The sequence below is a fragment of the Coptis chinensis genome, chromosome 8, assembly GCF_015680905.1.
Source record: "Coptis chinensis isolate HL-2020 chromosome 8, ASM1568090v1, whole genome shotgun sequence".
NCBI classification, from domain to species: Eukaryota; Viridiplantae; Streptophyta; class Magnoliopsida; order Ranunculales; family Ranunculaceae; genus Coptis; species Coptis chinensis.
The window spans coordinates 29,763,085-29,776,372 of NC_141463.1; the positions used below are offsets into that span (position 1 = coordinate 29,763,085).

At 40.4% G+C, this 13,288-nt stretch overlaps 1 protein-coding gene across 3 annotated transcripts; it reads right to left on the minus strand.

The window, feature by feature from the left end:
* Positions 1-4,512: 4,512 nt before the first annotated feature.
* LOC147480984 (putative disease resistance protein RGA4) lies at positions 4,513-10,427 on the minus strand. Of its 3 annotated transcripts, XM_086579846.1 has the most exons (4): positions 9,949-10,426; positions 6,813-9,909; positions 5,099-5,371; positions 4,513-5,013 (listed from the first exon to the last, which is right to left on the minus strand). In XM_086579846.1, the coding sequence occupies exons 1-2, from the start codon at positions 10,211-10,213 to the stop codon at positions 6,836-6,838; spliced, it is 3,339 nt and encodes a 1,112-aa protein (XP_086435972.1). In that variant the 5' UTR covers positions 10,214-10,426; the 3' UTR covers positions 4,513-5,013; positions 5,099-5,371; positions 6,813-6,835. The 3 variants fall into 3 exon arrangements, with proteins under 3 accessions (XP_086435972.1, XP_086435971.1, XP_086435970.1); XM_086579845.1 differs by having other exon boundaries at positions 5,099-5,367; positions 6,813-10,427; XM_086579844.1 differs by having other exon boundaries at positions 6,813-10,424.
* Between the last annotated feature and the right edge of the window lie 2,861 nt (positions 10,428-13,288).

The following is a 13,288-nucleotide window of genomic DNA, read 5'->3' on the forward strand; positions in this document are numbered from 1 at the left end:
GTTAGCCAGCATTCATCACACCACGAGCTCCCCAAAACAATCCGGGAAGCCAGTTCGTCCAGTATTTCCACAACCATAAAAGAAGGGCGAACTGCCCAGGTTATCCCAGGAAAGCAGCTCTAGTGTATCACAACATACCATATCAGGACAGAAACAAAAAAATCACTCGCAACTCACAAATTCAAGAAAGAACATACAAATTTTCAATGGACAGGGGATCCAATTCACCTTCTGTAGCATTCCCATCACCAGCAACAATAAAAAGACCAGCAACATTCACCTTCGTAGACACACCAGGAGAGACCTCATCAGTACGGGGATCAGCGACTTCCAGATCAATTATAGCTAAGGCAGGAGCATCACATGCATCTTCCAGTACGGGTAACACTGGTGTACTAGAAGCTCCACGTTCATGCTCCTCCTTTAATGCCTTGTACTCTACCTCCAGCTCAGCATAATCAGCATCCAGAGCATTGTAAGCTCCAGTAGCTTTCTGGGCGACGTTCTTACAATGGTGGGCATACTCAGTCACCTTGGTAAGCTCCGCCCTCACAGTCTTGAGCTCCAGCTTTGCTCCTTCTAGTTCGTTGCTTGCCACGGTCTTCTCCAAACAAACGTTCTGGTGATGTCTCTTCAGTTCCTCGAGCTCCTAGCGGTCAATGGCGTACGCGTCTTGGACATTCTTCAACTCCTCACTCAGCTTTGCCACGGACTCCCTGTCTGACTCAGATATCTGAGCAATCTCCTTCAGCTTCTGGTATCCGCTCACAAGCTACATAAACACACATACAACAACAATCAATCCTTGATGTTCTAATAAAGAACTAACGAGCAAGATCTGTAGAACGTCACTGACCAGACAGTGAGCCAGGTTCATTCGCCTCAGATTCTCAGCAAGGCCCTTGGAGTCCTGCTCCTTACAATTGCCATTTAGAGCCATGTAATCAATCATGCAGGCCGCAATCTTATTCGACTTGAAGCTGACGTCAGTTCGTTGCACCGTTTGCTGCACCCCCTGGTCATCCACATATACCACTTGGCGGTCTAAATCATCCCCAGTCATGACAAACTTCCCACTCGCCTTACTTGGGACCTTCAACCTCGTCATCGAGCTATGGTCTCGAGGCGCTTGTGGTTGGCTTTGACCGACCCCAAAGGTCTCCAGATCCAAGATGCTCAGGACGGGGCGCAGTCCTCGACTTGGAGCTAGGAGTGCTTTTGCCCCCAACTCGTTCACCACCAGCACCAGAGCCGCCCCCAACAACAAGCTCCGCAGCCCTCGCAACCTTAGCAGCCCTAGGTTCAGCCACATCAACTTTTCTCTTCAACGAGCTGCTTCGCTTGCGAGGCGTGAAGGTGATCTCCTCCAAGTCAAAGGGAGAGCTACTAGACCCCCTCCCCCCTCAGGTCGCCTACTCGACCCACCAGCCCCAAAGGCTCTAGCACCTCCGGCGGGTCGCTTAGAACCAGAACGGCTTTGGTTCCTTTCCTCCCTCGTCACCAGATCGCTCTTATTCGATCTTCTCTATCATTGTTTCACTGACACGTTCACAAACAGTTAGGCCCTGAGCCCCTTTTCTTCTGACTTTTCCTCTTCTCCCTGATCGCGCGACCTCCTCTTTCTACAAAGTAGCTTCGGGTAGTTTTTCCCGTTTCTTAGCTCGAGTTAGCTTCGCAAATTTCTCTATCCCCCCCGATCAGTTCGCTTTCTTATAACGAGCTCTGTAAAAACAGCACAGAACCATGTCAGATACAATATCAACAATCAGAACATCAAAACAACAGAACAATACACTCCTACCCACCCGAAAAGTCACAAGCCCTAGTATTCACCCCAAATCCTCTGACACAGAAGTTCCCAACTAACAACAAAGGCCTCCTCTCCCAAGCCTCATTGCTTACACCATCCAGCACGCTAGATTTTTTCGTCACCGTTTGCAAGCTAAAGTTAAAAGCGCGAGATCGCTTTACAGTGAAGTGCTCAATAATGTCAGCGACCCCTATGCGCTATTCTCCACTCGCATTCAGCAGGTCGAACACCCTAAGCAATCGCCAGGTATTACCCACAAACTGGCAGAGCGCTTTCCCACAAAAGTTCAAAAATTCACAAGTCAGCTTCGAGAACGGTATCCTCATACCAACCCTCAGCTGCCCCTCGCAGACTATTATCTCGTAGTTCGGTGGGTTGTACCTCTCGCTAAACACCTTTACGTTCTCTCCCAATTCGTGTATCTCTAGGTCGCTTACGTTTATACCATAAGCTTCCCTCAGATTGGCAAAAGCCTTCACCACATGTTTATCTACAACCCTAGGGGGCAACCCACTACAAGATGACCCCTCGCCCCGACCTGAAGTACTAGCTACAGCAGCAACAGAATCAGATCGTACATCCTCCTCCACATCCTCACTCACAAACTCCACTGATTTCTCCCTCTCTTCCTCTATTTCACCACAACTCAACGACATTTCTCGAATCTCTTCAGATCGAGTATCATCAGAATCAGACATCTCCCTTTTTCTTAGTGATTACAAGTCCTAAGTAAGAAAAGCTAAAACCGACCTAACAACTGAACGAAACAAGCAAGAACAGAAGAAAAATGAAGAGCAACAATGGCGGAAGTACTAACTTGAAGAGTTCTAGTCTCTGCGTTTTCTGGAAATGAAACAAAAGATAGCTTTTCAGATCTCCAAAAGTTGTTTTATGCAATCGACCCTCCAGTTCCCAACGCATCATGATTGCACCCTAAACCTTAGCCCACACGTCTACAAAAGAGCTGCCTTTTCAAATCCCGAAAAAAGAGGTGGCACATTTTCCCCTCAACTGCTCAAATTCTCCCACGTGCTAATCACATGCCCACTACAGTCCACCATCAGCTCGTTGTACAGGACCAAACGATCTCTCCAGCACGGTGGATGTTTCTGTTCACAAACGTCCTCTCCTCACTTATGCCAGACACGTGCCACCGTTCTTTCTCAGCAAATCACTTCTCCGTGTAAGGCAACCTACTAAGATGGGGTTGTGTGAGGGAGTAATATTCACATCTAATGAATATTAGGCACGCGTCCAACATAAGCAAAGATATCCTACCGACCTCATGTCATTGTCCTCCAAGCTCGCCTCATGTAGGTGGTCTACTTCAGCTCGTACTACAGTCAGTGACACTATCACCCGATCTAAGATGTTTGCCCTACTAGCCCGCTCTAGGGTAACGCAGGTCAAACAGACGATCTCACACAGAATGCTTCAGCTTATGACATCATCCCTTATCCAGATGCAATCATTACCAGGGCCATACTTGTACAACCAATCACCGCAATATACGAACTACTACAATCACTCCCCATCATTACAGAATTCCTACCAAAACCAACCCTATACTCATCATTGATCTCAACCACACATTTGTACGTGTTAGTACACGTGTTGCACAGATCATCATGCTCAACGGCTATAAATACCACCTACATGAACTACGTCAGACTTGATTTAACTCTCCCCCCAGAAATGAGAGCTTGATACGTAGACAGTTCGCTCATAAACGAACTCGGTCTTTCCAATCTCCAAACCCATTCTCCTCCTACTCACATTTGTAAGGTGAAACTAAATAACACCTTTACACTCATGATGAATAACTGCCTTGGAAAATTGATTCCATCTCTATGTGTGTGGGTGTGTGTGTGTTCTGTGTGTTTATATGTCAACTATATATATATTTTTCAATAACTTGTAAGCCTGAAACAAAAAGATTTTCAACAACGATGTACAAATATTACAAGTGATTGGACGATGTTGTTCATTGACTATATGATTTCATCAACAAGCTTGGTTAGTTCTTGACTTCTTGAGGTATGTTTCTATTAAGATTATTGGGAAGGTCAATGTCTCAATGCTCCATGCTAGGCAGAGGTTGGTGGACTGGTATAGTTCTAGTTCTTTTCCTTCGAAGATTATTGAATCAGAATGCAATTTGAGTGAAGAGCAAATGAAAGGTACAGGAAACGACGCATACTGCAAGGCATATAAATCACCAAAACAAGGTAGATTATGTAGTTCATTTCTTCACATAGCAAATAAATGAGATTCATTCTTACTGTTTATCGCTGTAGCATAAAGTATTTTTGTGCTACTTCTTGAGTTCTTGGAATATATATATACAATGAGTTGAGAGACGTTTTTATTCTGATTGTTAGGTTGGGAGGTCGCTTTCGATGGTTACATTAGAACTACTTCTTCCGAAGTCAAAGCCCTTTATCTGGTGATGAACCATGGAAACTTCAAAATACTGAACTAGCTAGGTGCAGGTCGCCTGGTCTCTACTTTGGCCATGTACTAATAAATTTGGTTTTGAATCCGAGGATCCTTCAAACCATTTCGCAAGGGATCAAGTGGTAACTGACATCTCAATTATTTGAGTACATTCTCGGAACCCTGAGATTGTTCACAAAATATAGATGCGTTTACTTAAGATCCTCTACATAGGCTATTAAGCTGAACTACGGTAATATGATGGCTATCAGAAGACTTGAACACCATATATATCTTAATATAGGATGCAAAAAAATTAGTTCAATGTCTCAACAATTATACCCTAAATATGCTAAAGCTTACAATGCACAATCCTTTCTAATAAAAAGTTTACAAATCAAAAAATGTACATAAGGAAATATGGTTTCACCACATCTCGCACAACAGAAAGTGCTTTTCGTATGGTCTAGATCTTTGATGATCTTCCAACGCCTCAAATGAATATGGTAAATCTTCAGGTTGATAGTCAACAGCCACCTTAGAATAGGTCAGACTGACAGCACTGGCTCTTGGATGAAGTCGAATTGCGCCTTGGATGAGGTCAAAGGAATTCTATGGGATAGGACTGAACATGATTACTCCTTGGTGTTGCAGCTTTTTACCAGATGAATTGCCACCTTGGACTTAATGTTTGACTCCATAATTCGATCAGGGTAGAGGAACACTTGCCAGAAACCCTTGAGCAGTGGCATTTCCAACTGTACAAACTACATTAATAACAGAAGTCACTCTGTTAGATGAGACGAGACTAGAGTTTTGGTTATAGAAAGGAAATGGAGAAGACAAACTGACCTTAACTAACTTTATCGGAATATTGGCCTGCCAAAGTTACGTCACGCATTCCTCTGTCTCAACACGCCAGGCATGGAAAGCCTGACGTTGCAAAGAACCTGTGGCACAAACTGACCGTTCAGGGGATGCAAATGTCCTGCTCGATGAGTGAATACCTTGGACTTAAATCTTCGGTTTCATCTGAATGAGGTACAGAAACACTAGCCAGAGGCTCTCAAGCAAAGAACTATGAATTGCAGTCTTCATCGACCTTGATATATCTGTAATTTCTACCTAGTTCACAAAAACCATGACAATCATTCAAGACCTTGATATATAAGCAATCTTATTAAGGAGACAAAAACTCAAGCATTTGGCAATTCGTGACAATCATTACTTTTTTATTCTTTACTCAGTTATACATAAAAGCTAATTTCACTTGTAGCCATAAAACTTAAAAAAGGACAGTTAAAAAATAGTAAAATAATAAACACTGTAATAACAGCAATAAAGATAATTTGATACTAGAAAAACCTTGAAAAATGTTTTTTTCCTGTGATTATACATCTCAGTATATATGATTGTTCAAATCCACGGGAAGTTGTAAATGTTACTGTATTTGCTGATGCATCAATAGAATTAGAAACTAACAGACAACAATAATGATGAAAACAAGGACGACCTTGTACCAAAACTCTAAGATTCCATCACTATCCTTCACTTTTCATTTTCTACCAAGTATCAATCTACTGATGCAAATTCCCATTAGCTTCATATGTAATGTGTTTATGATTGCTATCAGTGAAGTAGTGAACGTGAGCATACATATGTAGATGACGATGTCAGTAATAAGATGCCCCCTCTCGCTTAACATTAATCACGTCCACGTACATATAACAGTCATATATATAATGCCACTTAAAAATGTCAAAGGATGAGGTCGCATCCTGAGCCAATTGGATATGAAAATATTATCAACTTTTTCTGTCCCCGTCCCCCCCTCCCCCCCCCTAAACTGCATGCAATAGACCATCATAGTTGTCTTACATAATTTGAAATGAGATTTACCTTATACATGCAATAGACCAACTCTGGACAAATAATAGGTTTAACACGTTAAATTGGCAATACAAAGTTTTCACTACATAGAAAAGGCTTCCAAAGGGTTTTAAACTTCGGCAAATTATCTTATATGAAATTAGAGCAAATCCGTGAGATGGATGGAAATATCAACATGCTCACAAATGTGATAGGAACATATAGAGAATCAGTCGAACGTAGATATAAAGTGTGGTGTAAAAAGGAAAAGTAAAAACACATACAACCAAATATCAGAACCTATGTAACATCGACACTCACACACGGTCACAGAGTACAAGCACCCGTGTAAATGTAACTAAGAACAGAACTTGGGAGAAAAAAAAAACACAATAGGGGAGGGGGAGAAAAACCATAGGACTAAAGCATCAGATACAGAATAAAAATGCCCAAAACAAATATGTGAAATCTTAGTCAGGAAACATTTATTTGATTAAACAATATGAAACTATCAATATTAACCAACAAAAAAGATAAAACACATATTAATATGTTGAAAATTAACTGTTATTGTTAGAAATTAGAACACGCGCCCAAGATTGATTCCTAACATATAAGTAACTTTGGTGACAAAATGTACATTATGCGGTTAATGAAAGTTTAGAAAATTATGTAGAGAATGAGATAAGTAACTTACCCTAAACATTGGCGTTGATGGTTTCACAATTCAACAAAATTCTCGACCCGAAGGTTGGGAATCCGGTTCCAGTCCTCACATCTTCTATGTAGCTCTGGATGACAATTGATGACGCGAAGCGAAGTTAGTGCTGGAAGCTCTAGCAGCCACTCTGGTAACTTTCTTAAATTCTCACAACCCTTAATTTCAAGAGTTTGAAGTCTACGGGCATGTTGTATTTCCTCTGGTAAATACGTCAACTGAGGCAACCAATGCAACTTTAAATCTTTAAGGGAAATGAGGTGCTGAAAATCAACCGACATGATTTCCAATTCTGGACAATCCCAAATTCGCAACTTCTGGAGGGCTGTTAGATGTTGCAGTGATGATTCAGATAGAGATTTTAGACTCTGGCAATAGCCAACCTCCAATGCCTTTAGAGAAGTCAGGTTTCGTAATCCCTCCGTCAGAGATTCCAAACCTCCACATTTATAAATCCACAAGATTCGTATTGTCGTTGAAAGGTTTTCTAGTTCCGTGGGAAGCCTTTTCAGTTTGTTGCAATCCATGATGATCAACTCTTGCAGACGTGTAAGGTTTCGTAGAGGTGCTTCTGGAAGAGTTTCCATTTCATCAAATCCCCTAATATGAAGGAAAAAAAGATTGGGGAGTTTTTCCACCGACTTCAACAAAGGATCGTTGCCTTTCCCAAGAGATAAATGTGTAATAGAAGACGGCAGTGGCGTGGGTATTTTTAATTTGGGGCAATTATAAAGCTGCAAACTTTTAAGGCAAGAAGGGAGTAGCAGACATTCTGAAGACCATCCTTCCACGTTAGGCATGTGATAAAATCCGAGGAAAGTCAGTTTTGGGAGTGCGGTAGAAGACCCTACCCAACCAGGCAACACCGCACCTGGGTATCGTTCAATATGCAACACTTTGATGTTCGGGTGGGGCTGGATTGCTTCTAGCACCTCTTTGCTGTTGTTGCATTCAATTTCAACGTCAGACTTACCAACCGGCCACTGTAGGATTAGATGTAAAAGCTTCGCCTTACTCCTTAAGTTGGCTTTGTGAGCATCCCTCGGATCAACTACATTCTGAAGCCCATTTATTGTTAATTCTCCTTCAAGATGGTCTAGCTTTTCCAGCTCCTGGATACCAGCAGAGTCACTAAGTCGGCTCACCACAAACGTACTTAAATTCTTGAGGCAAGTCAATTCACCAATTCCCAATGGCATGCAAGTCAACTTTGGATCCCCACTGTTAATGTTATTGTTATAGTCACGCCCAATCACTAGTTTTCTGAGCTTCCTCACGTTGCTCAAATTCTTGGGCAACATTTTAAGATTGCGACATTTCTCTAGGTTCAAGGTATGTATATTTGTTAGGCTGCAAATAGATTCTGGTAAAACCATGATTCCACTTTGATAAAGATCAAGGCACCTCAACTGTTTCAAGTTGCCGATGGATGGAGGTAAAGAGGTTAACTTTAAGTTGTAGCTTAACACTAGTATCAGCAAGTTTCTTAGGTTACAAATGGATTTAGGTAATGATGCAATATCCATGTTACTGAGGTTGAGATACCTCAAGTGTTTTAAACTACCGAAAATAGGTGGTAGGCTTCTGAAGGTCCATAAATTGCTGAGATCTAGCACTCTTAAGTATTCAAGTTGTGAAAGCCTTGATACAAAGAGCTCTAAAAGGGAAGTGGTTGCACAGTGGTGGAAAAGGATTGTGCGGCATAATGATTGGGATTTAAAAATTGTGTTCAAAGTTGCTTGCGATGGTGCCGAATCATATATCACCGATACATGTCGTGCCTTCTGAGCAACATCTCTTATCTCACCAACTTTCATAGACAAATAATCATCAACCATAACTGAGCATGCAAGATCATGCAAGATATCATGCATCTTAAACGTAACTTTTTGCAGAGTTACATCTTCACACATGTCTTGGAAGAAAGAGCGCCTCAGTAATTCGTTGAAAACTTCGCCACCAATGTCTTCCACTTCCATCCCTCCACTAGATTGGATAAAACCATTTGCCATCCATTGATGGATCAATTTTTCTTTCTCCATCGTATAATCTTTTGGATATATGGAGCAATAGGCAAAACACTGCCTCAAGATTGGAGGTAAATGGTTATAACTCAATCTCAACGCAGGTAAGATGGTATTCTCTCCACGTTCTTGAAGAGTCCAAAGTTCGTTGTCTCTTACACATCTCCAAAATTCATCATTTCTGGAGTGCAACAGGCTTCCTAGTGCTTTTACAGCAAGAGGTACGCCTCCACACTTGCTTATAATCTCCTCACCCATTATTCTCAAGTTTGGAGTGATCTCATCGTTCTCCATACCAAACGCATATTGCTTGAATAGAAGCCAACAATCATGCTTTGGTAGAAAACTGAGTTCATGTGTTGGATTAATGATGCATGTGGTAGAGCCTACAAATGTTTGGAAGCATATAGATTCTACCACTGCCGGGAGACGAGTTGTTACAATGACTGAACTTCCTTTATCTCCACATGTGAGAAGATGAATTATTTTATTCCACTTCTCCCGATCATGGTCCCATACATCATCCAATACCAGCAAAAACCTCTCGTTCTTTAATAATTTCCTGAGGTAGTTTTGCATAGAATTTAAGTCTGAAAGAGCACATGATTCTTCAGAGAGAAATTCTATCATCATTTTTGCAACTCTTTTGAGACTGAAATCATCAGAGACACAAATCCAAATTCTTTTGCGGAAATAACCATAAACCCACTCATCATTATAGATCAATTGAGCAATGATAGTCTTTCCTAAACCACCAATTCCAAGTATGGGACAGATGGAAAGACAATTTTGACTGCACGCATTGTCTTGCAGTATCTTCAAAATACTTTCTCGGTCCTCAACTCTCCCATAGATTACTGGTTCAGTTAGAAATGAGCTAGTTTCTCGGTCTTGAACAGAATCTTCAACTCTAACTCCAGTACTCAAAACAAAAATGTGTCTCTCAGCATCAATTTCATCAAATTTTTGTACAAGCTCTTTAATTCTTTTTCCCAGTTTGTTACGAAAGACAAGTTGTTTGAAATCAAAACAAGTTGAGAGGGAGTTACTTACTTGCCTACCGCTCGGCTCCCCAACCTCTGACTCAATGCCTTGAAATTCTAATGCGCAATCATCCATAATGTCTTCGGCTTCATAAGCAGCATCCTTGAGCTTTCTTAGCCAATCTCTAATCGACTTGTCATTGATCTGTTTCGTCTCGGCATCATCAAGAACAGATCTAACAGTCGCCAAAGCGCTGGATAGTTTCTCCAAGTCCTTCTTCACACCATATGGTAAACCAAACTCGTTCCTGATCAAAGAAGTTAAATTTGAACCAAGAAGTTCAACCATTGGAGCGACAAGTACATCGGCCATATCTTAGTGATGGGGCGAACGTGTGATGAAAAAATTTGTGTTGCTTTTGTTTGTTGAAAATATGAGAGAAAGATATCACAAAATACTTTATAAATAAGTAGTTGGACACTTGCCGTCTGATTGAAATAGACTTTGTACATAAACAATGGGGTTGGACACTTGCATATGTCTCACTACGCATCCAAGTTGTTCTGGTACGGATACGATTATACTTTTAATAATACTACCAAATTAGCGGCCCAGTGGCCGGCCTGCTACATTAATCTACTTACTAGGTGGGAAAATTAGGGTCTCCATGTAGTAATGGGGAAATTCTAATTTGCTACTCCATAGTACAAAATATCGCGATATATATTGAGATTTCAGAGAAGGGTAAATAAATATCGCGATACTAATTTGGATAAAAACCAGTGCAAATATCGATGATTTTTGTTGATATTTCCACGATATGTGTGACTTATACGATATTTTCGGAGAGAATTGGGTGATTGCAAACCGACGAAGAAAAGGGCTGGTGATTGCAAACCGACGAAGAAAATAAAAAAAGGCTACTCCTACCCTCTCCCACGCGAGCTACTCTATCTCCCACGCGAAATTTTGATGGCTATAAGCTCATTCTTCTCCACTCTCGGTCTCTCGCACACCTCTCAAACTCAAAGATATTTTAGCACTTGTGAAAATTCAATTGCAGAGCTCAATAAGGTAAGCTTTCTTGTCCCCTCCCATCCATGATTATTTGCTTCGTGTATAACTTTCCAACTCTAAATACTGTTATTTGTTTTAGCACTCATTTAAAAGTTTGTTTTATTAATTGATTAGTAACTTAACTTCTGATTCTTCTATGTGAACTTTAATGTGTCTGGCATGATAGTTACCTTAAACCCATCCAAGGGTGTCAATGTAACAATATAAGTCGACGTGTCACCCCCCACATTAGTCACCGTCCTTCGAAATTTTACAATTTTAGTATCTGAGGATGTAACATTTTCATTGAAGAAGGCAATGAAAGAAGGGTAGTTCATGTTAGATGAACTGTTTAAACAATTATAAGTAGAGGTCATAGTAATTGTTTGAATTTGCTTCATGGTGTAATTTAAGGAACAAAGGAGGTTAACATAGTCTTCTACATTTGCATCGTAAATTAGTCCAGGTTCTAGTGCATCGTAAATCAGTCAATGAGTGCTAAAACAAATTAGTCCAGCTCCCATGGCTAGAGGACTTGCGGCACGGTAATTGTCCCCAATGTCTTTGATGGTGTCGTCAATGTTATCCAATGCATCGGCTGTGGTCATCATAGCAGACCGAATAGCAGCTGGACTCCATTCGGGATATCTTTGCTTTTAGTAAGTCTTTGCTAGTCCCGGCCAGATGTGGGCAAGACATGGATGTCCCTGATAAAAGATTGTAATTGCTATATAATGAATGTGATCCAAGGTCTGTTACTAGAGTTTTAGCACCAACTCTAAATACTGTTATTTGTTTTAGCACTCATTGACTGATATAAGTCATTGATTATTGACTTAGAAAAATTGATTTCTTGAAAGTCGATGTATTAATAGCTAGGGCCAGATAACAATTCGGAAACTCGTGATTGTGGCATATATTAGGACATATATATGTTAATTGCTTGCTTGAAAGCTTATGCATGGTTCCTAGCGTTGTTAAAGTAATGAAAGAGCAAGAAGCAGCTAGACATAGCATGTTCTGGGATACGCTTTGGTGTGTTAGATGAAATCATCATTTCGTTTGTAGCCTATACTATTTCTCATATTTGTCCCCTATAATGGTTTTCAATGACTTAGAACTATATATGAAGGTCTTTTAGGTACAAAACTGATTCACTTGTACTGAATGGATGAGTTAGTAAATGGTGATATTTCGTAGTGTCAATGACCAAAATGTTGCATGCTGGTTCGATTGTTGTAGCACTCCTTTAATGGCCAAGTAGTATGCTAGTTTGTCAAATGGTATTAGGCGGCATGTTTGTATCTACGTTAATTGTTGTTGTATATTTGTGTAGGGGTCCCTATAAATAGAGATGCATGATCTTTTTTGATTTTTTGTCTTTCTCATTTGTATATGAAGCTGGAGAAAGAACTGCCTCGCTGTAGAAGCTCTTGTTGGCCAGATTCAAGCAAAAATACAGGTTCGTGGAAGTGAGTCTACTTCAATATGATTGGATTTATGTTTTCGTATTGTTTTAAACCGTGTTATTGTTGTTCAACCATATAACATTTCATTGAAGTGAGAATGTTATGTATGTCTTTTTTGGTAGACATCATTTGATGTGATAAATCCTTGAGAAAAATAGTTTTTGAACTCTTAAGAACATGCGCTTGTAGATCAGTGGATAGAGCGCCCTGTTTTGCTAAAACAGTTAACAAAAATGCATACATTCACTCTAACAATATATGCATATTGGTGATGTTACTGGATATGGAGTATGTATGCGCTTCAACATTATCTATTTTACATCTATTTCAACTTTCAACATGTTTTATATATCTTCTACCATTTTGCCGATTCCTTGAATATTCCTCAGATTTTATCCCTAAGTGCTTAATACCAAACCTTCTCCTATGCCACTAGCCACCATAGTAGTCCAGTTTCTGGTTTTGCAAGACATGGTAGTAATCTCTGTGACTTGCGACAATAATATATATAGACTAGCGGATCCGTTGGTAATTCATGTATGCTGAGATGCTTAGGAGTACACTTCGCACCTAAGCAGTTGGGCATAAAAGTTTGTTCTTATAATATATATGGACTAGCGGATCCGTCGACAATTCACTGTAGTTTTCGTAGGGGCATTTATGATGGAATATAGGTATGACACTGACGATGTTTGTAAGAGAGGGGTTTTGATGGTAGCAAGGGAATGTACTGGAACTAGACTATTTCAATATATGTTGCCACCAAGTGTAATCTAGTAATTTGACTATGGTAAGAAATAAGGTTCAAATATTCTCTATTCAATTCCAAGTGGGAATTAAATTGAGTTCTGGTTTCGAGTCTGTCCAGTGAACTTCTTTTAAGGACCAATACCTAGTACATACCAGTTTAGCGCATTTGAAG